General features: G+C 53.2%; 2 protein-coding genes and 1 long non-coding RNA gene across 4 annotated transcripts; 1 reads left to right on the top strand and 2 right to left on the bottom strand.

Annotated features, from left to right (window-relative positions):
- Positions 1-10,202: 10,202 nt before the first annotated feature.
- On the bottom strand, positions 10,203-18,187 carry pigx (phosphatidylinositol glycan anchor biosynthesis class X; the record flags this gene model as incomplete). The annotated part of the gene is given in 7 exon segments (NM_001004985.1): positions 10,203-10,738; positions 10,849-10,949; positions 11,050-11,260; positions 12,007-12,148; positions 14,283-14,346; positions 16,783-16,903; positions 17,958-18,187. Coding segments are annotated over 6 exon segments (711 nt in total). The 5' UTR covers positions 16,832-16,903; positions 17,958-18,187.
- LOC116410821 lies at positions 14,371-15,294 on the bottom strand. The gene is made up of 2 exons (XR_004222653.1): positions 15,043-15,294; positions 14,371-14,742 (listed from the first exon to the last, which is right to left on the bottom strand). It is a non-coding gene; the product is annotated as an uncharacterized LOC116410821 (long non-coding RNA).
- A 265-nt stretch (positions 18,188-18,452) lies between the features above and the next one.
- Positions 18,453-25,497, top strand: LOC101732880 (oocyte zinc finger protein XlCOF7.1). 2 transcript variants are annotated; one of them, XM_031901937.1, is made up of 5 exons: positions 18,453-18,525; positions 21,214-21,328; positions 22,585-22,782; positions 22,875-22,977; positions 23,533-25,497. In XM_031901937.1, the coding sequence occupies exons 1-5, from the start codon at positions 18,518-18,520 to the stop codon at positions 24,714-24,716; spliced, it is 1,608 nt and encodes a 535-aa protein (XP_031757797.1). In that variant the 5' UTR covers positions 18,453-18,517; the 3' UTR covers positions 24,717-25,497. The 2 variants fall into 2 exon arrangements, with proteins under 2 accessions (XP_031757797.1, XP_031757798.1); XM_031901938.1 differs by lacking the exon at positions 18,453-18,525 and adding an exon at positions 18,636-18,734.
- The last annotated feature ends 1,121 nt before the right edge of the window (positions 25,498-26,618 follow it).

Here is a 26,618-nt window from a genome sequence, read left to right as displayed (position 1 = left end):
GATTGGTCCTCTGTGTCCCCCAAATACAATGGTTTCATGCTGGGATTGGCCCTCTGTGTCCCCCAAATACAATGGTTTCAACCTGGGATTGGCCCTCTGTGTCCCCCAAGTACAATGGTTTCAACCTGGGATTGGCCCTCTGTGTCCCCCAAGTACAATGGTTTCAACCTGGGATTGGCCCTCTGTGCCCCCCAAATACAATGGTTTCAACCTGGGATTGGCCCTCTGTACCCCCCAAATACAATGGTTTCATGCTGGGATTGGTCCTCTGTGTCCCCCAAATACAATGGTTTCATGCTGGGATTGGCCCTCTGTACCCCCCAAATACAATGGTTTCAACCTGGGATTGGCCCTCTGTACCCCCCAAATACAATGGTTTCATGCTGGGATTGGTCCTCTGTGTCCCCCAAATACAATGGTTTCATGCTGGGATTGGTCCTCTGTGTCCCCCAAATACAATGGTTTCATGCTGGGATTGGCCCTCTGTACCCCCCAAATACAATGGTTTCAACCTGGGATTGGTCCTCTGTACCCCCCAAATACAATGGTTTCATGCTGGGATTGGCCCTCTGTGTCCCCCAAATACAATGGTTTCATGCTGGGATTGGCCCTCTGTGTCCCCCAAATACAATGGTTTCATGCTGGGATTGGCCCTCTGTGTCCCCCAAATACAATGGTTTCATGCTGGAATTGGCCCTCTGTACCCCCCAAATACAATGGTTTCACGCTGGGATTGGCCCTCTGTACCCCCCAAATACAATGGTTTCACGCTGGGATTGGCCCTCTGTACCCCCCAAATACAATGGTTTCACGCTGGGATTGGCCCTCTGTACCCCCCAAATACAATGGTTTCACGCTGGGATTGGCCCTCTGTACCCCCCAAATACAATGGTTTCAACCTGGGATTGGCCCTCTGTGTCCCCCAAGTACAATGGTTTAAACCTGGGATTGGCCCTCTGTGCCCCCCAAATACAATAGTTTCAACCTGGGATTGGTCCTCTGTGCCCCCCAAATACAATAGTTTCAACCTGGGATTGGTCCTCTGTGTCCCCCAAATACAATGGTTTCATGCTGGAATTGGCCCTCTGTACCCCCCAAATACAATGGTTTCATGCTGGGATTGGCCCTCTGTGTCCCCCAAATACAATGGTTTCATGCTGGGATTGGCCCTCTGTACCCCCCAAATACAATGGTTTCACGCTGGGATTGGCCCTCTGTGTCCCCCAAATACAATGGTTTCACGCTGGGATTGGCCCTCTGTACCCCCCAAATACAATGGTTTCACGCTGGAATTGGCCCTCTGTGTCCCCCAAATACAATGGTTTCACGCTGGGATTGGCCCTCTGTACCCCCCAAATACAATGGTTTCACGCTGGAATTGGCCCTCTGTGTCCCCAAATACAATGGTTTCACGCTGGGATTGGCCCTCTGTGTCCCCCAAATACAATGGTTTCACGCTGGAATTGGCCCTCTGTACCCCCCAAATACAATGGTTTCACGCTGGGATTGGCCCTCTGTGTCCCCCAAATACAATGGTTTCACGCTGGGATTGGCCCTCTGTGTCCCCCAAATACAATGGTTTCACGCTGGAATTGGCCCTCTGTGTCCCCCAAATACAATGGTTTCAACCTGGGATTGGCCCTCTGTGTCCCCCAAGTACAATGGTTTCAACCTGGGATTGGTCCTCTGTGTCCCCCAAGTACAATGGTTTCAACCTGGGATTGGCCCTCTGTGTCCCCCAAATACAATGGTTTCATGCTGGGATTGGCCCTCTGTGTCCCCCAAATACAATGGTTTCAACCTGGGATTGGCCCTCTGTACCCCCCAAATACAATGGTTTCAACCTGGGATTGGCCCTCTGTACCCCCCAAATACAATGGTTTCAACCTGGGATTGGCCCTCTGTACCCCCCAAGTACAATGGTTTCATGCTGAGATTGGCCCTCTGTGTCCCCCAAATACAATGGTTTCAACCTGGGATTGGCCCTCTGTACCCCCCAAATACAATGGTTTCACGCTGGGATTGGCCCTCTGTGTCCCCCAAATACAATGGTTTCAACCTGGGATTGGCCCTCTGTACCCCCCAAGTACAATGGTTTCAACCTGGGATTGGCCCTCTGTACCCCCCAAATACAATGGTTTCACGCTGGGATTGGCCCTCTGTACCCCCCAAATACAATGGTTTCACGCTGGGATTGGCCCTCTGTACCCCCCAAATACAATGGTTTCACACTGGGATTGGCCCTCTGTACCCCCCAAATACAATGGTTTCACACTGGGATTGGCCCTCTGTACCCCCCAAATACAATGGTTTCACACTGGGATTGGCCCTCTGTACCCCCCAAATACAATGGTTTCACGCTGGGATTGGCCCTCTGTACCAGCCAAATACAATGGTTTCACACTGGGATTGGCCCTCTGTGTCCCCCAAATACAATGGTTTCACGCTGGGATTGGCCCTCTGTGTCCCCCAAATACAATGGTTTCACGCTGGGATTGGCCCTCTGTACCCCCCAAATACAATGGTTTCACGCTGGGATTGGCCCTCTGTACCCCCCAAATACAATGGTTTCACACTGGGATTGGCCCTCTGTACCCCCCAAATACAATGGTTTCACACTGGGATTGGCCCTCTGTACCCCCCAAATACAATGGTTTCACGCTGGGATTGGCCCTCTGTACCCCCCAAATACAATGGTTTCACACTGGGATTGGCCCTCTGTACCCCCCAAATACAATGGTTTCACGCTGGGATTGGCCCTCTGTACCCCCCAAATACAATGGTTTCACACTGGGATTGGCCCTCTGTACCCCCCAAATACAATGGTTTCACGCTGGGATTGGCCCTCTGTACCCCCCAAATACAATGGTTTCACGCTGGGATTGGCCCTCTGTACCCCCCAAATACAATGGTTTCACGCTGGGATTGGCCCTCTGTACCCCCCAAATACAATGGTTTCACGCTGGGATTGGCCCTCTGTACCCCCCAAATACAATGGTTTCACACTGGGATTGGCCCTCTGTACCCCCCAAATACAATGGTTTCACGCTGGGATTGGCCCTCTGTACCCCCCAAATACAATGGTTTCACGCTGGGATTGGCCCTCTGTGTCCCCCAAATACAATGGTTTCAACCTGGGATTGGCCCTCTGTGTCCCCCAAGTACAATGGTTTCATGCTGGGATTGGCCCTCTGTACCCCCCAAATACAATGGTTTCACGCTGGGATTGGCCCTCTGTACCCCCCAAATACAATGGTTTCAAACCTGGGATTGGCCCTCTGTGTCCCCCAAGTACAATGGTTTCAACCTGGGATTGGCCCTCTGTGTCCCCCAAGTACAATGGTTTCATGCTGGGATTGGCCCTCTGTACCCCCCAAATACAATGGTTTCACGCTGGGATTGGCCCTCTGTACCCCCCAAATACAATGGTTTCAACCTGGGATTGGCCCTCTGTGTCCCCCAAGTACAATGGTTTCAACCTGGGATTGGCCCTCTGTGTCCCCCAAGTACAATGGTTTCATGCTGGGATTGGCCCTCTGTACCCCCCAAATACAATGGTTTCACGCTGGGATTGGCCCTCTGTACCCCCCAAATACAATGGTTTCAACCTGGGATTGGCCCTCTGTGTCCCCCAAATACAATGGTTTCACGCTGGGATTGGCCCTCTGTGTCCCCCAAGTACAATGGTTTCAACCTGGGATTGGCCCTCTGTACCCCCCAAATACAATGGTTTCATGCTGGGATTGGCCCTCTGTGTCCCCCAAGTACAATGGTTTCAACCTGGGATTGGCCCTCTGTGTCCCCCAAATACAATGGTTTCATGCTGGGATTGGCCCTCTGTGTCCCCCAAATACAATGGTTTCAACTTGGGATTGGCCCTCTGTACCCCCCAAATACAATGGTTTCAACCTGGGATTGGCCCTCTGTACCCCCCAAGTACAATGGTTTCAACCTGGGATTGGCCCTCTGTACCCCCCAAATACAATGGTTTCAACCTGGGATTGGCCCTCTGTACCCCCCAAATACAGTGGTTTCAACCTGGGATTGGCCCTCTGTACCCCCCAAGTACAATGGTTTCATGCTGGGATTGGCCCTCTGTGTCCCCCAAATACAATGGTTTCAACCTGGGATTGGCCCTCTGTGTCCCCCAAATACAATGGTTTCAACCTGGGATTGGCCCTCTGTACCCCCCAAGTACAATGGTTTCAACCTGGGATTGGCCCTCTGTACCCCCCAAATACAATGGTTTCACGCTGGGATTGGCCCTCTGTACCCCCCAAATACAATGGTTTCATGCTGGGATTGGCCCTCTGTGTCCCCCAAATACAATGGTTTCAACCTGGGATTGGCCCTCTGTGTCCCCCAAGTACAATGGTTTCAACCTGGGATTGGCCCTCTGTGCCCCCCAAATACAATGGTTTCAACCTGGGATTGGTCCTCTGTGTCCCCCAAATACAATGGTTTCATGCTGGGATTGGTCCTCTGTGTCCCCCAAATACAATGGTTTCATGCTGGGATTGGTCCTCTGTGTCCCCCAAATACAATGGTTTCATGCTGGGATTGGTCCTCTGTACCCCCCAAATACAATGGTTTCATGCTGGGATTGGCCCTCTGTGTCCCCCAAATACAATGGTTTCACGCTGGGATTGGCCCTCTGTACCCCCCAAATACAATGGTTTCAACCTGGGATTGGCCCTCTGTGTCCCCCAAGTACAATGGTTTCAACCTGGGATTGGCCCTCTGTGTCCCCCAAGTACAATGGTTTCATGCTGGGATTGGCCCTCTGTACCCCCCAAATACAATGGTTTCACGCTGGGATTGGCCCTCTGTACCCCCCAAGTACAATGGTTTCATGCTGGGATTGGCCCTCTGTACCCCCCAAATACAATGGTTTCACGCTGGGATTGGCCCTCTGTACCCCCCAAATACAATGGTTTCAACCTGGGATTGGCCCTCTGTGTCCCCCAAATACAATGGTTTCACGCTGGGATTGGCCCTCTGTGTCCCCCAAGTACAATGGTTTCAACCTGGGATTGGCCCTCTGTACCCCCCAAATACAATGGTTTCACGCTGGGATTGGCCCTCTGTGTCCCCCAAGTACAATGGTTTCAACCTGGGATTGGCCCTCTGTGTCCCCCAAATACAATGGTTTCATGCTGGGATTGGCCCTCTGTGTCCCCCAAATACAATGGTTTCAACTTGGGATTGGCCCTCTGTACCCCCCAAATACAATGGTTTCAACCTGGGATTGGCCCTCTGTACCCCCCAAGTACAATGGTTTCAACCTGGGATTGGCCCTCTGTACCCCCCAAATACAATGGTTTCAACCTGGGATTGGCCCTCTGTACCCCCCAAATACAGTGGTTTCAACCTGGGATTGGCCCTCTGTACCCCCCAAGTACAATGGTTTCATGCTGGGATTGGCCCTCTGTGTCCCCCAAATACAATGGTTTCAACCTGGGATTGGCCCTCTGTGTCCCCCAAATACAATGGTTTCAACCTGGGATTGGCCCTCTGTACCCCCCAAGTACAATGGTTTCAACCTGGGATTGGCCCTCTGTACCCCCCAAATACAATGGTTTCACGCTGGGATTGGCCCTCTGTACCCCCCAAATACAATGGTTTCATGCTGGGATTGGCCCTCTGTGTCCCCCAAATACAATGGTTTCAACCTGGGATTGGCCCTCTGTGTCCCCCAAGTACAATGGTTTCAACCTGGGATTGGCCCTCTGTGTCCCCCAAGTACAATGGTTTCAACCTGGGATTGGCCCTCTGTGCCCCCCAAATACAATGGTTTCAACCTGGGATTGGTCCTCTGTGTCCCCCAAATACAATGGTTTCATGCTGGGATTGGTCCTCTGTGTCCCCCAAATACAATGGTTTCATGCTGGGATTGGTCCTCTGTGTCCCCCAAATACAATGGTTTCATGCTGGGATTGGTCCTCTGTACCCCCCAAATACAATGGTTTCATGCTGGGATTGGCCCTCTGTGTCCCCCAAATACAATGGTTTCATGCTGGGATTGGCCCTCTGTGTCCCCCAAATACAATGGTTTCATGCTGGGATTGGCCCTCTGTACCCCCCAAATACAATGGTTTCACGCTGGGATTGGCCCTCTGTACCCCCCAAATACAATGGTTTCACGCTGGGATTGGCCCTCTGTGTCCCCCAAGTACAATGGTTTCACACTGGGATTGGCCCTCTGTACCCCCCAAATACAATGATTTCACACTGGGATTGGCCCTCTGTACCCCCCAAATACAATGGTTTCACGCTGGGATTGGCCCTCTGTACCCCCCAAATACAATGGTTTCACGCTGGGATTGGCCCTCTGTACCCCCCAAATACAATGGTTTCACGCTGGGATTGGCCCTCTGTGTCCCCCAAGTACAATGGTTTCAACCTGGGATTGGCCCTCTGTGCCCCCCAAATACAATAGTTTCAACCTGGGATTGGTCCTCTGTGTCCCCCAAGTACAATGGTTTCATGCTGGGATTGGCCCTCTGTGTCCCCCAAGTACAATGGTTTCATGCTGGGATTGGCCCTCTGTACCCCCCAAGTACAATGGTTTCATGCTGGGATTGGCCCTCTGTGTCCCCCAAATACAATGGTTTCAACCTGGGATTGGCCCTCTGTGTCCCCCAAATACAATGGTTTCAACCTGGGATTGGCCCTCTGTACCCCCCAAGTACAATGGTTTCAACCTGGGATTGGCCCTCTGTACCCCCCAAATACAATGGTTTCATGCTGGGATTGGCCCTCTGTACCCCCCAAATACAATGGTTTCAACCTGGGATTGGCCCTCTGTACCCCCCAAATACAATGGTTTCATGCTGGGATTGGTCCTCTGTGTCCCCCAAATACAATGGTTTCATGCTGGGATTGGCCCTCTGTGTCCCCCAAATACAATGGTTTCAACCTGGGATTGGCCCTCTGTGTCCCCCAAGTACAATGGTTTCAACCTGGGATTGGCCCTCTGTGTCCCCCAAGTACAATGGTTTCAACCTGGGATTGGCCCTCTGTGTCCCCCAAGTACAATGATTTCATGCTGGGATTGGCCCTCTGTGCCCCCCAAATACAATAGTTTCAACCTGGGATTGGCCCTCTGTACCCCCCAAATACAATGGTTTCATGCTGGGATTGGTCCTCTGTGTCCCCCAAATACAATGGTTTCATGCTGGGATTGGCCCTCTGTACCCCCCAAATACAATGGTTTCAACCTGGGATTGGCCCTCTGTACCCCCCAAATACAATGGTTTCATGCTGGGATTGGTCCTCTGTGTCCCCCAAATACAATGGTTTCATGCTGGGATTGGTCCTCTGTGTCCCCCAAATACAATGGTTTCATGCTGGGATTGGCCCTCTGTACCCCCCAAATACAATGGTTTCAACCTGGGATTGGTCCTCTGTACCCCCCAAATACAATGGTTTCATGCTGGGATTGGCCCTCTGTGTCCCCCAAATACAATGGTTTCATGCTGGGATTGGCCCTCTGTGTCCCCCAAATACAATGGTTTCATGCTGGAATTGGCCCTCTGTACCCCCCAAATACAATGGTTTCACGCTGGGATTGGCCCTCTGTACCCCCCAAATACAATGGTTTCACGCTGGGATTGGCCCTCTGTACCCCCCAAATACAATGGTTTCACGCTGGGATTGGCCCTCTGTACCCCCCAAATACAATGGTTTCACGCTGGGATTGGCCCTCTGTACCCCCCAAATACAATGGTTTCAACCTGGGATTGGCCCTCTGTGTCCCCCAAGTACAATGGTTTCAACCTGGGATTGGCCCTCTGTGCCCCCCAAATACAATAGTTTCAACCTGGGATTGGTCCTCTGTGCCCCCCAAATACAATAGTTTCAACCTGGGATTGGTCCTCTGTGTCCCCCAAATACAATGGTTTCATGCTGGAATTGGCCCTCTGTACCCCCCAAATACAATGGTTTCATGCTGGGATTGGCCCTCTGTGTCCCCCAAATACAATGGTTTCATGCTGGGATTGGCCCTCTGTACCCCCCAAATACAATGGTTTCACGCTGGGATTGGCCCTCTGTGTCCCCCAAATACAATGGTTTCACGCTGGGATTGGCCCTCTGTACCCCCCAAATACAATGGTTTCACGCTGGAATTGGCCCTCTGTGTCCCCCAAATACAATGGTTTCACGCTGGGATTGGCCCTCTGTACCCCCCAAATACAATGGTTTCACGCTGGAATTGGCCCTCTGTGTCCCCCAAATACAATGGTTTCACGCTGGGATTGGCCCTCTGTGTCCCCCAAATACAATGGTTTCACGCTGGAATTGGCCCTCTGTACCCCCCAAATACAATGGTTTCACGCTGGGATTGGCCCTCTGTGTCCCCCAAATACAATGGTTTCACGCTGGGATTGGCCCTCTGTGTCCCCCAAATACAATGGTTTCACGCTGGAATTGGCCCTCTGTGTCCCCCAAATACAATGGTTTCAACCTGGGATTGGCCCTCTGTGTCCCCCAAATACAATGGTTTCACGCTGGGATTGGCCCTCTGTGTCCCCCAAGTACAATGGTTTCAACCTGGGATTGGTCCTCTGTGTCCCCCAAGTACAATGGTTTCAACCTGGGATTGGCCCTCTGTGTCCCCCAAATACAATGGTTTCATGCTGGGATTGGCCCTCTGTGTCCCCCAAATACAATGGTTTCAACCTGGGATTGGCCCTCTGTACCCCCCAAATACAATGGTTTCAACCTGGGATTGGCCCTCTGTACCCCCCAAATACAATGGTTTCAACCTGGGATTGGCCCTCTGTACCCCCCAAGTACAATGGTTTCATGCTGGGATTGGCCCTCTGTGTCCCCCAAATACAATGGTTTCAACCTGGGATTGGCCCTCTGTACCCCCCAAATACAATGGTTTCACGCTGGGATTGGCCCTCTGTGTCCCCCAAATACAATGGTTTCAACCTGGGATTGGCCCTCTGTACCCCCCAAGTACAATGGTTTCAACCTGGGATTGGCCCTCTGTACCCCCCAAATACAATGGTTTCATGCTGGGATTGGCCCTCTGTGTCCCCCAAATACAATGGTTTCAACCTGGGATTGGCCCTCTGTGCCCCCCAAATACAATGGTTTCAACCTGGGATTGGCCCTCTGTACCCCCCAAGTACAATGGTTTCAACCTGGGATTGGCCCTCTGTGCCCCCCAAATACAATAGTTTCAACCTGGGATTGGCCCTCTGTACCCCCCAAATACAATGGTTTCATGCTGGGATTGGCCCTCTGTGTCCCCCAAATACAATGGTTTCACGCTGGGATTGGCCCTCTGTACCCCTCAAATACAATGGTTTCACGCTGGGATTGGCCCTCTGTACCCCCCAAGTACAATGGTTTCACGCTGGGATTGGCCCTCTGTCCCCCCAAATACAATGGTTTCACGCTGGGATTGGCCCTCTGTACCCCCCAAATACAATGGTTTCACGCTGGGATTGGCCCTCTGTACCCCCCAAATACAATGGTTTCACGCTGGGATTGGCCCTCTGTGTCCCCCAAGTACAATGGTTTCACGCTGGGATTGGCCCTCTGTACCCCCCAAATACAATGGTTTCACGCTGGGATTGGCTCTCTGTACCCCCCAAATACAATGGTTTCACGCTGGAATTGGCCCTGTGTGTCCCCCAAATACAATGGTTTCACGCTGGGATTGGCCCTCTGTCCCCCTCCTGTCCCCCAAGTACAATGGTTTCATGATTTGTGGGGTGCAGATAAGCTTTGAGGGATGTAGCACATATTTGGGGGGTTAGTGCAGCTTCAGGGGCCCCTCAGTATGGCTAATTGGGGCAGAACAGTGCTGGGAAGCCAGAGCCGGGGTTGGCTTACCTCTACCTGCTCTTTGATCATGGGGCCACCTACCTTCTCTCATATTTGAAGGCCAGGACTTCCATAAAAAGATGAGTTATTGGCACCCCTTAGGTTAAGTTAGGGGTGCAATGGGGGCTGAGAGGGCATTTTTCAGAGCATGGCAACAGTTGCTCAACCAATCCCTACTCCCCAACACCTCTCACCTTATAGAACTACATCTCTGAAAGCAGTGGCTACTGTCCTGCACCCTGTACCCCACGTACCCATAGGGAATGCCCTAAAGTGCAAAAACACAAACTGTTCAGCAGCCTCCTGGCAGTTAAAGGGGAAGTACACCATGAATGCAGCGAGTTGGGCAGAACATCACATTTGCCCGTTGTTTTACAGAAATATCTCTGGATTTTATTCCTTTTTTTTTTTTTTCTTTCAAACATTGAAACCACTTTCACTGTCCAACGTTCTGGTTCCGCAGAGTCAGTAGGAGGAGGAGCAGATAAAATCGGCAGTCCCCTGGGAAGCGTCTGTTTAATAAGCTGCTCCTTAACGTTATGGGACGGGAGGGGCCCCGGCTGCTTAGGGCCACAAACAGAAAGGGCAGATTTGTGGTGAGACAGCATTTAAGGATTTTAAATCTGCTGTTCTGGGCCCTAGAGGGCCCCATGGACTCAATTGCAGATTAAAGTGAAAGTTCTCCTTCCCATCCTCCTCCTCATCCTCTCACTCGCTGGGGCTCTGCAGGAACCGGACCTCAGCCCAGGGACTATACAGAGCGTTGGCCGTGTCGGTACACAGCACCGAGTATCATCCCGGCACATATCAGGGTCACTATCAGGGTCACAGCGCACACTATTGGTCCGTCTTCTGCCAGGCCCACCGGAACCTCCAGATTCAGTGCATTTGGGTCCTGTGGAACATAACAAAAACATATTAATTAGCAGCCATGGCAGTGCCCAAAGCCACATTGTCCAACCACATAACAGACTGCCACGTAGGGCCACGCCCAGTTGTACTTACAGCAGTATAAGGCAAGTCCAGCCATTGGCACAGTTCTTTGTCCTTTAGGTCACATGGTGCTTCAGTTACAGAGTGGGGCGAGCAAGATGTGGGGGGGAAATCTAAGGCAAAATAAAACCCTTATAATATGGTTCTACTGACCAATCAGAGCAAAGTCCTGACTGTACTAAGCCTGAGTATGAAATAGGAGGGTGGAGGTACCTTGGCCGCAGTTTAGCAGTAATTTGGGGTTCTGCAGCGTTATGGAGACCTTGTCAGTTTGGGATGCGGGTCGATGGTAGCGTATGTGGAGCGGCACCGTCGAGGTGTAGCAATGAGCACATGATGGGTCTGGCTTGGTATAAACCAGAGCAGTGTGGCCCCTGGACAGGTATTCGGGAGCTTCCACATCCACTGGTGTCAGCAACAGAACCTACAGGGGGAGACACTGCATTAGTAGCTGTGTTACCTCATTACTCCTTATCCTCAGGGATCTAGCCAGGGTCAGGGGTACCCAGCCAGCTCATGGGAAGGGTCAGGGGTACCCAGCCAGCTCATGGGAAGGGTCAGGGGTACCCAGCCAGCTCATGGGAAGGGTCAGGGGTACCCAGCCAGCTCATGGGAAGGGTCAGGGGTACCCAGCCAGCTCATGGGAAGGGTCAGTGGTACCCAGCCAGCTCATGGGAAGGGTCAGGGGTACCCAGCCAGCTCATGGGAAGGGTCAGGGGTACCCAGCCAGCTCATGGGAAGGGTCAGGGGTACCCAGCCAGCTCATGGGAAGGGTCAGGGGTACCCAGCCAGCTCATGGGAAGGGTCAGTGGTACCCAGCCAGCTCATGGGAAGGGTCAGTGGTACCCAGCCAGCTCATGGGAAGGGTCAGTGGTACCCAGCCAGCTCATGGGAAGGGTCAGTGGTACCCAGCCAGCTCATGGGAAGGGTCAGGGGTACCCAGCCAGCTCATGGGAAGGGTCAGGGGTACCCAGCCAGCCCATGGGAAGGGTCAGTGGTACCCAGCCAGCTCATGGGAAGGGTCAGGGGTACCCAGCCAGCTCATGGGAAGGGTCAGGGGTACCCAGCCAGCTCATGGGAAGGGTCAGTGGTACCCAGCCAGCTCATGGGAGGGTGGGGCAATGTAGTTAGGGTTACTATAGTTATAGGAAGCCGTGGGATTGGCTGTACCTCAGTCAGGTTATGGTGCCGTAGAGAGGAGAGCTGATATGGATCCAGATATAACCCAGAAGGAATATGCTCCTGGATCAGAACCCTGCAGTGTTTCACCAGTTCTGCTGGGCCCTGAACAACAACACTTGTTTCCAAGTCCCTAGAGGAGAATCCAAGTGGCAGATCAATGGTTAATAAAGAAGCATGGGGCAGAATCAAGGGGTTGTCTGTCTGTCTGTACAGTAGCTCAGTTAGACAGACAGGGAGGCAGGGGAGGAGACTGCGCAGAGTAGGTGTGTTTAGAGGTTCATTCACCAAGTGAAGGCTCGGGGGGGTTCCTCCCAGAACCACCTACTCCTCCCCATACTACTCCTATACTCCTCCCCATACTCCCTCCAAACTATTCCTATACTCCTCCCCATACTATACCCATACTCTTCCTATACTCCTCCCCATACTCTTCCTATACTCCTCCCCATACTATTCCTATACTCCTCCCCATACTCCCTCCAAACTATTCCTATACTCCTCCCCATACTACTCCTATACTCCTCCCCATACTCCCTCCAAACTATTCCTATACTCCTCCCCATACTATACCCATACTCTTCCTATACTCCTCCCCATACTCTTCCTATACTCCTCCCCATACTATTCCTATACTCCTCCCCATACTATACCCATACTCTTCCTATACTCCTCCCCATACTACTCCTATACTCCTCCCCATACTATTCCTATACTCCTCCCCATACTCCCTCCAAACTATTCCTATACTCCTCCCCATACTATACCCATACTCTTCCTATACTCCTCCCCATACTCTTCCTATACTCCTCCCCATACTCCCTCCAAACTATTCCTATACTCCTCCCCATACTCTTCCTATACTCCTTCCCATACTCCCTCCAAACTATTCCTTTACTCCTCCCCATACTCTTCCTATACTCCTTCCCATACTCCCTCCAAACTATTCCTATACTCCTCCCCATACTCTTCCTATACTCCTCCCCATACTCTTCCTATACTCCTCCCCATACTCTTCCTATACTCCTCCCCATACTCCCTCCAAACTATTCCTATACTCCTCCCCATACTCTTCCTATACTCCTTCCCATACTCCCTCCAAACTATTCCTATACTCCTCCCCATACTCTTCCTATACTCCTCCCCATACTCCCTCCAAACTATTCCTATACTCCTCCCCATACTCTTCCTATACTCCTCCCCATACTCCCTCCAAACTATTCCTATACTCCTCCCCATACTCTTCCTATACTCCTCCCCATACTCTTCCTATACTCCTCCCCATACTCCCTCCAAACTATTCCTATACTCCTCCCCATACTATACCCATACTCCTCCCCATACTCCCTCCAAACTATTCCTATACTCCTCCCCATACTATAGCCATACTACTCCTATACTCCTCCCCATACTACTCCTATACTCCTTCCATGCTACTCCTATACTCCTCCCCATACTATACCCATACTACTCCTATACTCCTCCCCATACTACTCCTATACTCCTCCCCATACTCCCTCCAAACTATTCCTATACTCCTCCCCATACTCCCTCCAAACTATTCCTATACTCCTCCCCATACTCTTCCTATACTCCTCCCCATACTCCCTCCAAACTATTCCTATACTCCTCCCCATACTATACCCATACTACTCCTATACTCCTCCCCATACTACTCCTATACTCCTTCCATGCTACTCCTATACTCCTCCCCATACTATACCCATACTACTCCTATACTCCTCCCCATACTATACCCATACTACTCCTATACTCCTCCCCATACTACTCCTATACTCCTTCCATGCTACTCCTATACTCCTCCCCATACTACTCCTATACTCCTTCCATGCTACTCCTATACTCCTCCCCATACTATACCCATACTACTCCTATACTCCTCCCCATACTACTCCTATACTCCTTCCATGCTACTCCTATACTCCTCCCCATACTATACCCATACTACTCCTATACTCCTCCCCATACTACTCCTATACTCCTTCCATGCTACTCCTATACTCCTCCCCATACTACTCCTATACTCCTCCCCATACTACTCCTATACTCCTTCCCAGGCTGTGACCGAACACAAAGAGGAAAATTCCCGGGGGTGGGGGTTAAACTACTACCTGCCCACTTCTAGGGGCAATCGGTCAGCCCAAACCCACCCAACCTGCGTGTAAACCCACGTGTCCGGGACCAACCTGAGCATCACTATTCTCCAGGGAATGATGGGAAATACTGACCTGTCCATGTGTACTTACCTGTGATACCCTTTATTCAGAATTCCTCTCCTGGCCAAAAGCTCGGGACAAGGACTCTCATTGGCTAAAAAACAAGTAGGATATTTATTAACTTGTCTCTATAGCAACTCCACACCCAATAGGGAGCCTGAGAGCCCATGAGCACTGGCACAGAGTGTTAGCACTGATGGGAGAGAAGTAGGTAACGGTACCAGGGGTGTGTGGGTGTTAGAGCTCAGGCCGACGCTCAGCACTAACTCCCATCAGTCACAGTCACCTCCACTGATACATATTCAGCACCCAGGAAACTGATATAGTAAGTTCTTCTGGTCCGTATTCTGCTTCCATCCCAAGGTGCTGATCATAACTACTCACCAGGAGCACTGCTACTCACTAGCTACTCACCATGCAAAGAACCTACCTGACTTACTCTCTCTACAGAAGTACCTACCTGAGTTACTGGCTATACAGAAGTACCTACCTGACTTACTCTCTCTACAGAAGTACCTACCTGAGTTACTGGCTATACAGAAGTACCGCCCTGACTTACTCTCTCTACAGAAGAACCTACCTGAGTTACTGGCTATACAGAAGTACCGCCCTGAGTTACTGGCTATACAGAAGTACCTACCTGAGTTACTGGCTATACAGAAGTACCTACCTGAGTTACTGGCTATACAGAAGTACCTACCTGAGTTACTGGCTATACAGAAGTACCGCCCTGAGTTACTAGCTATACAGAAGAACCTACCTGAGTTACTAGCTATACAGAAGAACCTACCTGAGTTACTGGCTATACAGAAGTACCTACCTGAGTTACTGGCTATACAGAAGTCCCTACCTGAGTTACTAGCTATACAGAAGTACCTACCTGAGTTACTGGCTATACAGAAGTACCTACCTGAGTTACTGGCTATACAGAAGAACCTACCTGAGTTACTAGCTATACAGAAGAACCTACCTGAGTTACTGGCTATACAGAAGTACCTACCTGAGTTACTGGCTATACAGAAGAACCTACCTGAGTTACTGGCTATACAGAAGAACCTACCTGAGTTACTGGCTATACAGAAGTACCTACCTGAGTTACTGGCTATACAGAAGTACCTACCTGAGTTGCTGGCTATACAGAAGTACCTACCTGAGTTACTGGCTATACAGAAGTACCGCCCTGAGTTACTGGCTATACAGAAGTACCTACCTGAGTTACTGGCTATACAGAAGTACCGCCCTGAGTTACTGGCTATACAGAAGTACCTACCTGAGTTACTAGCTATACAGAAGAACCTACCTGAGTTACTGGCTATACAGAAGTACCTACCTGAGTTACTGGCTATACAGAAGTACCTACCTGACTTACTCTCTCTACAGAAGTACCTACCTGAGTTACTGGCTATACAGAAGTACCTACCTGACTTACTCTCTCTACAGAAGTACCTACCTGACTTACTCTCTCTACAGAAGTACCTACCTGACTTACTCTCTCTACAGAAGTACCTACCTGAGTTACTGGCTATACAGAAGTACCGCCCTGAGTTACTGGCTATACAGAAGAACCTACCTGAGTTACTAGCTATACAGAAGAACCTACCTGAGTTACTGGCTATACAGAAGAACCTACCTGAGTTACTGGCTATACAGAAGTACCTACCTGAGTTACTGGCTATACAGAAGTACCTACCTGAGTTACTGGCTATACAGAAGTACCTACCTGAGTTACTGGCTATACAGAAGAACCTACCTGAGTTACTGGCTATACAGAAGAACCTACCTGAGTTACTGGCTATACAGAAGAACCTACCTGAGTTACTGGCTATACAGAAGTACCTACCTGAGTTACTGGCTATACAGAAGTACCTACCTGAGTTACTGGCTATACAGAAGTACCTACCTGAGTTACTGGCTATACAGAAGTACCTACCTGAGTTACTGGCTATACAGAAGAACCTACCTGAGTTACTGGCTATACAGAAGTACCTACCTGAGTTACTGGCTATACAGAAGTACCTACCTGAGTTACTGGCTATACAGAAGTACCTACCTGAGTTACTGGCTATACAGAAGTACCTACCTGAGTTACTGGCTATACAGAAGAACCTACCTGAGTTACTGGCTATACAGAAGAACCTACCTGAGTTACTGGCTATACAGAAGTACCTACCTGAGTTACTGGCTATACAGAAGTACCTACCTGAGTTACTGGCTATACAGAAGAACCTACCTGAGTTACTGGCTATACAGAAGAACCTACCTGAGTTACTGGCTATACAGAAGTACCTACCTGAGTTACTGGCTATACAGAAGAACCTACCTGAGTTACTGGCTATACAGAAGTACCTACCTGAGTTACTGGCTATACAGAAGAACCTACCTGAGTTACTGGCTATACAGAAGAACCTACCTGAGTTACTGGCTATACAGAAGAACCTACCTGAGTTACTGGCTATACAGAAGTACCTACCTGAGTTACTGGCTATACAGAAGAACCTACCTGAGTTACTGGCTATACAGAAGTACCTACCTGAGTTACTGGCTATACAGATGAAGGCTAACCAGACAAGCTGGTTCATAGTGAGGTGACCCAGGTAACAGCAGAGAGGAGTCTGATTACACAAAAGCTTCTGGCCCATGTTACTGATTATCTAGAGAATAAGAGAGTTACAGCCAATAAGAGACAAGTAATGGGGGACAGAAAGAGAGGGAAGACAGAAGATATGAAAGCGAGAGGAGCAGAGAAGGGGAAATGCTGTTAGTAAGGTGGGTAAGGGTTAGGAAGAGAGAGCAGTAACCCATAGCAACCCATCAGCAGGTAGAATTTTCTAGTCACCTGTTTAAAAGCCAACATCTTATTGGTTGCTATGCGTTACTGCTCCTAGGCAAACTTAGTGCTTTTTATCACATATGGGGGTATTTGTCCTTTAATTGTAACTGCAGAACCAGCACCCCAATAACTGCACTTTGTACAACAGGGTATCTGTGTGGTACTGGAGCCCAATGATCCCTTCTACAGACCTTGGCCAAGGAGGGTAAATCAGATCCTTTTGGGCTCCCCACTCTGCAAGCTTAGGGGGTGCTGGACCCACAGTGAGGGCCCCACGTGTACTATTGGGGCAACAGAATGAATAGGTATTGGTACTTGTACATAAATACTCGAGTACTGTGTAACATGCTGGTGGGAGTGGTTAGTGTCTGGCACCTCCCCCACTTACCCTGTGCAGCCCCCAGTATCCAGGGCAACTCTAGTTTAGTTGCACCCGCTGTGGGGTCACCGTGCCCTGCTGCAAATACAGGCTGCCGGTTCTTGGGGTCCGTGAGCTGCCCCCCTGAAATGAGAAGCAGAAGCCAATCAGTTACTGGGGCGGGGGAGGAGCCAGGCTATTGGCATCTCCACCAACCAGCTGCCAGCTACAGGCACCAGCAGCCCTAACCAACTGATCCGGTCAGAGGGCCAATAGCCCAGCCCCTGAGGGGCCACACAGCCCAGACCAATAAGGAAAGGTCTGTATCAGTAGCTCCTCCCATTCCTATCAGCCAATCAGAAGATACCAGTTAGACTTAGGGGTGCCAGACAGAAAACAAACCCTACTTTCCTATATTTGTGCCTTTTCCCCTATTAATAACATTGGAATCAGCACCATTTCTACTGGCCCAGTTACACTGTTAGTGGGAATCCCAATAAAACCACAATAAACCTACCCCAGCCCGGAAACTGAGGCCGTTCTAACGCAATCTCCCACAATGCATAGCTGCGTGTGATTTTGTCGCTTAACATCTGGCAGTCGCGGAGATGGATGAACTACACTTCCCAGAATGCTAAGAGGCCCGCCAAGGCTTTCCATAGCCCATCCCCTGCCCCCTTATAACCAGTAATGGGCATATAGCAGCAGTCAGAGAAGCCGCCTGAGTAACTACCGCAGGTGCGAATGGTACAGTCCGACTCCCCCTCCCCCGGACTCTTCATTAATACTTGCGCTTCCTGCTGCCACGCCCCCTCCCGTAGTCCCGCCCCGGTCCCATCCCTCTACCTGTGGCACTGCTGTGGGCGTGGCCCTTACCCTATAAAGCCGCGGTACTGAGGGGCCCTTACACCCCATAGGGGCCTCTGTTCCGGAGAATATATTTGCAGTGCTCGGAGCGGGGTTCTTACACCCTCTGCTGAACCCACAGGCCCCCTTCGCTATGTGTCTGGGATACTGTGCTTCGGGACTCTGGGAGAGGAGGGATCTGATTGGTGCAGAGCTGTGGGCAAAGGGCACATGATGGGGTAATAGGCTGAGGGGCCAATAGTAAGGGTGCTTCAGCCCGTTGCATTACTAGGCGGCAATGTTGTACAAGCCGTAAAACAAAGCCGCTGTCTGATGTCAGTAATTAGTAGATCAATGTCCCGTCCGTATCTCGGAACGAGGCTTGGAGCGCACCGCGGGATATTCCGGAAGTGGCTCCCGGTTAGCGGACAATAGGGAGGAGCCGCAGGTTAGTGTTTGTATCGGGGGCTGTGGGAAGGGGAGGGCTTAGGGCTATTATACACCGGGGGGGGCTATTGCCATTATTAGCAAGTAATTGTTGCCCCACCTGATGCCCAGCTCTATCACCACACACAGTGCCAAAGGGCTGGTATTCGGGTTATATACCCAGTGGGGCAGTTACAGTTACCCCTGCTGGGGGCGGGGCACAGATAAATGTCACTCCTCCCCCATCACCTGACCAATGAGTATTATTATACATTATAGCAGCTTATTGTCTGTATCAGTTGGCCTGTGACTGATTGGCTTTCTACTCCGCTGCCCCCCAATGTCACCCCACTATCCCCCAATGTCACCCCACTATCCCCCAATGTCACCCCACTATCCCCCAATGTCACCCCACTATCCCCCAATGTCACCCCACTATCCCCCAATGTCACCCCACTATCCCCCAATGTCACCCCACTATCCCCCAATGTCACCCCACTATCCCCCAATGTCACCCCACTATCCCCATATTGTCACTACCCCGTCACTTCATCGTTACTCCCCGGGCACGCCACAGTTACTCGCCGTTACTCCCCGGGCACGCCACAGTTACTCGCCGTTACTCCCCGGGCACGCCGTAGTTACTCGCCGTTACTCCCCGGGCACGCCGTAGTTACTCGCCGTTACTCCCCGCGTGCACGCCGTCGTAGTTACTCGCCGTTACTCCCCGGGCACGCCGTAGTTACTCGCCGTTACTCCCCGGGCACGCCGCAGTTACTCGCGTTACTCCCCCGGGCACGCCGCAGTTACTCGCCGTTACTCCCCGGGCACGCCGCAGTTTACTCGCCGTTACTCCCCGGGCACGCCGCAGTTACTCGCCGTTACTCCCGGGCAACGCCGCAGTTACTCGCCGTTACTCCCCCGGGCACGCCGCAGTTACTCGCCGTTACTCCCCGGGCACGCCGCAGTTACTCGCCGTTACTCCCCGGGCACGCCGCAGTTACTCGCCGTTACTCCCCGGGCACGCCGCAGTTACTCGCCGTTACTCCCCGGGCACGCCGCAGTTACTCGCCGTTACTCCCCGGGCACGCCGCAGTTACTCGCCGTTACTCCCCGGGCACGCCGCAGTTACTCGCCGTTACTCCCGGGCACGCCGCAGTTACTCGCCGTTACTCCCCGGGCACGCCGCAGTTAACTCGCCGTTACTCCCCGGGCACGCCGCAGTTACTCGCCGTTACTCCCCGGGCACGCCGCAAGTTACTCGCCGTTACTCCCCGGGCACGCCGCAGTTACTCCCCGGCACGCCGCAGTTACTCGCCGTTATCTCCCCGGGCACGCCGCAGTTACTCGCCGTTACTCCCCGGGCACGCCGCAGTTACTCGCCGTTACTCCCCGGGCACGCCGCAGTTACTCGCCGTTACTCCCGGGCACGCCGCAGTTTACTCGCCGTTACTCCCCGGGCACGCCGCAGTTACTCGCCGTTACTCCCCGGGCACGCCGCAGTTACTCGCCGTTACTCCCGCGGGCACGCCGCAGTTACTCGCCGTTACTCCCCGGGCACGCCGCAGTTACTCGCCGTTACTCCCCGGGCACGCCGCAGTTACTCGCCGTTACTCCCGGGCACGCCGCAGTTACTCGCCGTTACTCCCCGGGCACGCCGCAGTTACTTCGCCGTTACTCCCCGGGCACGCCGCAGTTACTCGCCGTTACTCCCCGGGCACGCCGCAGTTACTCGCCGTTACTCCCCGGGCACGCCGCAGTTACTCGCCGTTACTCCCGGGCACGCCGCAGTTACTCGCCGTTACTCCCCGGGCACGCCGCAGTTACTCGCCGTTACTCCCCGGGCACGCCGCAGTTACTCGCCGTACTCCCCGGGCACGCCGCAGTTACTCGCCGTTACTCCCCGGGCACGCCGCAGTTACTCCCCGGGCACGCCGTAGTTACTCGCTGTTACTCCCCGGGCACGCCGCAGTTACTCGCCGTTACTCCCCGGGCACGCCACTGTTACCTTGCTGTCATGCAAATGTCACTTCCCTGTTCCATTGGGCCCCTCCCTTTCAAACCGTTGCCTGGTTGCTAGGGTAAGTGACTCGATAGCAATGAGAGAGCAACAGAAGAAAAAGTTAAAGGGGAACTTATGGTTCTGAAATAGAACTCGCCCAGCGACTCGTTTCTACCCCAGATAGTGGCCTGTTCATTTCAGCCAATCATTGGGTGATGTTGGCACAAACCACATCCGTTCATTCATTGGCTGACTAGTGCTTGTGATGGCAGTGCCTCCTCCTGGCACGGTTCATATAAACAGATGTCTGTGCCACTTTCATGTGATATATATATGTATGTTGTATAGAGAGCCGGGGCAGCTGTAATTGGTCAAAATGCATTTTAAGTTGAGATACTTCCTACCTGTCAGCAGGGAGTCCCAGTACTGCCCGTAATGTCATTTGTGAGTGTTACTGGGAGTTGTAACTCAGCCGCAGCCTCTCCCTGACTGGTTACAGGGCAACTCCTGCAATACAAGGCGCCGACCCAGTGATGGGGAACCAGAATCCAGATCTGCTGCATCAGAGAATCCTGAGTCTCACACTGGAGATTATCTACCTGCTGACTGGGGAGGTGAGTGGCACTGTGAGTGGCACTGTGAGTGGCACTGAGTGGGGCAGTGAGTGGGGCAGTGAGTGGCACTGAGTGGGGCAGTGAGACAGCTGACTGGGGAGGGGAGTGGCACTGTGAGTGGGGCAGTGAGACAGCTGACTGGGAAGGGGAGGGGCACTGTGAGTGGGGCAGTGAGACAGCTGACTGGGGAGGGGAGGAAGGTGAGGGGGGGCAGTGAGACAGCTGACTGGGGAGGGGAGGGGCACTGTGAGTGGGGCAGTGAGTGGCACTGTGAGTGGGGCAGTGAGACAGCTGACTGGGGAGGGGCACTGTGAGTGGGGAGGGGAGTGGCACTGTGAGTGGGGCAGTGAGTGGCACTGTGAGTGGGGCAGTGAGACAGCTGACTGGGGAGGGGCACTGTGAGTGGGGAGGGGAGGGGCACTGTGAGTGGGGCAGTGAGTGGCACTGAGTGGGGCAGTGAGACAGCTGACTGGGGAGGGGAGGGGAGGGAGGGGCACTGTGAGTGGGGCAGTGAGTGGCACTGTGAGTGGGGGCAGTGAGACAGCTGACTGGGGAGGGAGGGAGGGAGGGGGGGCAGTGAGACAGCTGACTGGGGAGGGAGGGAGGGGGGCAGTGAGACAGCTGACTGGGAGGGAGGGGAGGGGGGGCAGTGAGACAGCTGACTGGGAGGGGAGGGGGGGCAGTGAGACAGCTGACTGGGGAGGGAGGGGAGGGGGGCAGTGAGACAGCTGACTGGGGAGGGAGGGGAGGGGGGGCAGTGAGACAGCTGACTGGGGAGGGAGGGGGGGCAGTGAGACAGCTGACTGGGGAGGGAGGGGAGGGGGGGCAGTGAGACAGCTGACTGGGGAGGAGGGGAGGGGGGGCAGTGAGACAGCTGACTGGGGAGGGAGGGAGGGAGGGGGCAGTGAGACAGCTGACTGGGGAGGGAGGGGAGGGGGGGCAGTGAGACAGCTGACTGGGGAGGGAGGGGAGGGGGGGCAGTGAGACAGCTGACTGGGGAGGGAGGGGAGGGGGGCAGTGAGACAGCTGACTGGGGAGGGAGGGAGGGGGGCAGTGAGACAGCTGACTGGGGAGGGAGGGGAGGGGGGGCAGTGAGACAGCTGACTGGGGAGGGAGGGGAGGGGGGGCAGTGAGACAGCTGACTGGGGAGGGAGGGGAGGGGGGGCAGTGAGACAGCTGACTGGGGAGGGAGGGAGGGGAGGGGAGGGGAGGGGGGTCAGTACAGGGGTCCCTAATCCTCTCCCCCCAATATACAGGGCTACACTGTTACAAAGAAGTCAGGTGATGGCGCCCCCCCACAGACCTGCACTGACTGTATGTTGGGAGGAGCCTGCAGGCACCATGTGACCCCAACTGTGGGGGCCCTGCATGCCCCTGGCTCCGCCCTACAGAAGGAAAATGCCAAGAGGATCCTGGAACTCATCTCCAACATCATCCAGCTGCTGACTGGAGAGGTGGGTGCGCCCCCCCCCCAAACCCTTGTTGCTTAGTAACCGTGTATGACAGTGTATTTGGCCAGAGGGTGACTAGCATGTCTCTGCACTAGGTTGCCATAACGTATGAGGATGTGTCCATCTGTTTTCCCATGGAGCAGTGGGAGATACTACAAGGCATAAGGAGCAGGGGGGTGAGGAAGGAGAGTAACGGGGGTGAGTATTGGGCAGAACTGTGTGTTTAACTGAAACCAATCAGAATGGAGAACACAGAGAAGAGTCGGGTTTCTGGGCCAGTTCAGCTGCACATATTGGGCCCATAAATCCATTGGGCGGCAGATTAATATTGAAGAGAGAGGCAGTCCTTTTGCCCCCACATAGCTCAGATATAGGAACACTGGGGCAGTCCTCTCCAAGCTGACATAAGTGTGGGGGTAATAGATAGGAATGCTGGGGCAATTTTACTCAACCCAGGGTTGGTAGTGGGGGGGAATAAGACTGCCCAACCCAGACTTCCCTCAGAGATATTCCTGCTCTGGAACCCGATACAGTAATCGTTGGGGGGCGAATCTCAGAGGGGGCAGTTGTACAAATCCCAGCAGGGTATGAAGTCACATCATATGCCTCAAAGGTGTGACCAGGGCAAATCTATTTAGTCATACCACAATTTTGGGTTCGGGGGGGGAAAAAACATTGGGGGGGATCTGAGCCTCTGAAGTAATGCCGCTGCTTGCAACATTATAATCACATTTGCCATTGTATCTTTGCCAGGCTGTGCCCATGGAGATGGCAGTGCCAGTAAACCTGCTGTGGGGGCAGATCTGTGCAATGCAAAGGAACCAGACAAGACTGGGGCAGAGGGAGACCCCCCAAACACTGACACTGCCCCAACTGATCCCCAAACACCGACCAACTGCATCTCTCATGGGATTAAGGAGGAGCCAACTTTATGGGAAGAGCGTTCTGATTGGAAGATTGATGCCCCTGTAGAACAGATCCTGGGAGCAGAACCACCTACTGATACCGGGGGATCAGCACATGAAATACCCAATTGTATTAAAGCGGAAGGAGAATGGAAAGCTGAGCCCCTTACATGCCAGACCCAGGGTACTGACCCACCTGCTGGTACCAAGGGATCCATCCAGGGGCGGGACTATGGGAATGATGCCAGTGTGCCCGCCCCTTGCGATGGCTCCCAGGTGATGTTCTACTGCAACGAGTGCCACGTGTGTTTCATATGTAACAAGGACCTGGAGATTCACCAGCGAAACCACAGAGCAGAGAAACCCTTCAGCTGTTCCGAATGCGGCAAGTGTTTCGCCAACCGCTCCACCCTCGGCGCCCACCAGCGAATCCACACCGGAGAGAAACCGTACGTCTGCCCCGAGTGCGCCAAGTGCTTCCGCTCTCGCTCGCACCTCTTCTCCCATAGGAACAGCCACAAGAGCGAGAAGCCGTTCTCGTGTTCCGAGTGCGGGAAGCGTTTCGGCAGCCGCTCGCACCTCGTATCGCACCAGATCAGCCACACGGAGGAGAAACCGTTTTCTTGTCCCGTCTGCGAGAAATGTTTCAAGAGCAAGCCGCAGCTCACCGAGCATTACCGCATCCACACCGGTGAGAAGCCGTTCTCTTGCTCCACCTGCGGCAAGAGTTTCACTCAGCGCTCTCACCTGATTGGCCACGTCCGGCTCCACACAGGAGAGAGACCCTTCTCCTGTTCAGAGTGCGGCAAATCCTTTGGGCTTCAGCGAGACCTGAACAAACACATGAAGTTCCACTCGGGGGAGAAACCATTCACCTGCAATGAATGCGGGAAGTCCTTTCTGCTCCAGGGACATCTCAAGAGACATTTCCTCATCCACACGGGGGAGAAGCCTTTCTCTTGCTCCATTTGTGAGAAGCGCTTCGGCCTTCAGAGCAACCTCAACCGCCATTTCCGCATTCACCTACAGTAGGGCTCTGGGGTCCAGCTCTGAAAGGGGAGACGACCCGCTGTCCTGTCCGAACCTCTGGAGTCTGTAGGACATGTAGCAGGGCTCAGTGTCCCAACCCAGTTAAACTGGGGGGCATGGGGTGAATCCTAGCCCCACCCCCTTTCCAAACAGGTTGTGCCTGTTCCGCCCACAGACACACCCCAATCCTGTTCAGACCACACCCCCACCCCCATTTAGGGTGAAAATTCTGAAAGAGGGTGACTGAATGTGGGTGAATGAGAGGAAGAGAGAGGCAGAGAGAGGCAACATTCCCTGTGTATTTATGTCTTAGAACAGACGAGTGAGCACAGAGGCTTGGCAAGACCTGACTGGGCCCCACCTCAAACAAAATTATTGGGGGCGCAGTGCACTGCTTCACCCCCCTTTCCCGCCTTTAGCGAATTTGCTGTGCGCCCATTCATTTGCAGCGAGAGGTGGAGTCAAGCCACAGAGTGATGATTGGTTTGGCCCCCCCCATGGGGTATACCGTATCCTAGCTACGCACTGATGAAAGCAGGGGGTAATTTGTGCCCAGGCCCGGACCGGCAATATGTGGGTTCCGGCAAATGCCAGAGGGGCTGCTGTAAGGTGCCATAGACGGTCACTATTCATATTTAAAGTATGAAAAACCCATTTGGGCTCATTTCAGCACGCCGCCTGGTCCGAACCCCGGGAATCCTCCCTTTGGATCATTGCTGCTATTCGGAGTTGGGAATCATGTGACTTACTGTATTGACTTGTAAATAAATGTTTGTCATAAATATTTGGTTTGGCCTTTTGTTGGGGTAATTGCTAAAGGGAAAGAGCTCAGCGAGGGGCGTTAAAGTAGAAGGAAAACAATAATGAAACCTGGTTGCCCCATGCATGGCCACTCTAAGCCCATTTGCTGAGCCCCTTTCCATTACAGTCTGGAAGCGAAATGCAGTTATGTTTAGTTCAGCAGTGACACAGTCATTCAGAGACACCAGAAATGACACCTTTTTGTACGTCTCCCATAATTCTGTCTGTGCCCCCTGATGCTGTTACTGGGGATGGGCCGAATCCGCTATTTTGGAACTGGCGGAACCTGAATCCGTGTGGGAGATAAGGCCAAATACTGACCCAAATCCTAATCTGACACCTCCATTAGTTTGTTTATGCAAAGGGAAACTTCTGTGTATGGCGCGAGTGTGAGTGCACAAGCTCCCGGGGGGGGGGGGGGGGGAGGCACTGCCAGTATGGCGCGAGTGTGAGTGCACAAGTTCCGGGGGGGGGCGCTGCCAGTATGGCGCGAGTGTGAGTGCACAAGTTCCAGGGGGGGGGGTGCTGCCGGTATGGCGCGAGTGTGAGTGCACAAGCTCCCGGGGGGGGCGCTGCTGGTATGGCGCAAGTGTGAGTGCACATGCTCCCGGGGGGGGAGGCGCTGCCAGTATGGCGCGAGTGTGAGTGCACAAGCTCCCGGGGGGGGAGGCGCTGCCAGTATGGCGCGAGTGTGAGTGCACAAGCTCCCGGGGGGGGGAGGCGCTGCCAGTATGGCGCGAGTGTGTGAGTGCACAAGCTCCCGGGGGGGGAGGCGCTGCCAGTATGGCGCGAGTGTGAGTGCACAAGCTCCCGGGGGGGAGGCACTGCCAGTATGGCGCGAGTGTGAGTGCACAAGCTCCCGGGGGGGGGAGGTGCTGCCAGTATGGCGCGAGTGTGAGTGCACAAGCTCCCGGGGGGGGGGCGCTGCCAGTATGGCGCGAGTGTGAGTGCACAAGCTCCCGGGGGGAGGCGCTGCCAGTATGGCGCGAGTGTGAGTGCACAAGCTCCCGGGGGGGGAGGCGCTGCCAGTATGGCGCGAGTGTGAGTGCACAAGCTCCCGGGGGGGGAGGCGCTGCCAGTATGGCGTGAGTGTGAGTGCACAAG

This window comes from Xenopus tropicalis, chromosome 5 (genome assembly GCF_000004195.4).
Source record: "Xenopus tropicalis strain Nigerian chromosome 5, UCB_Xtro_10.0, whole genome shotgun sequence".
In the NCBI taxonomy this organism is placed as follows: domain Eukaryota; kingdom Metazoa; phylum Chordata; class Amphibia; order Anura; family Pipidae; genus Xenopus; species Xenopus tropicalis.
Note: the sequence above shows the minus strand (reverse complement) of the source record. Positions and strands in the feature narration are given on the sequence as shown.

What these genes read in the sequence shown, in the direction of transcription:
- LOC101732880 (XM_031901937.1), top strand. An exon ending in TCTACCTGCTGACTGGGGAG is followed by an intron (nt 21,329 to 22,584) that starts GTGAGTGGCACT and finishes CCCAATATACAG; the next exon opens with GGCTACACTGTTACAAAGAA. An exon ending in TCCAGCTGCTGACTGGAGAG is followed by an intron (nt 22,783 to 22,874) that starts GTGGGTGCGCCC and finishes TCTCTGCACTAG; the next exon opens with GTTGCCATAACGTATGAGGA.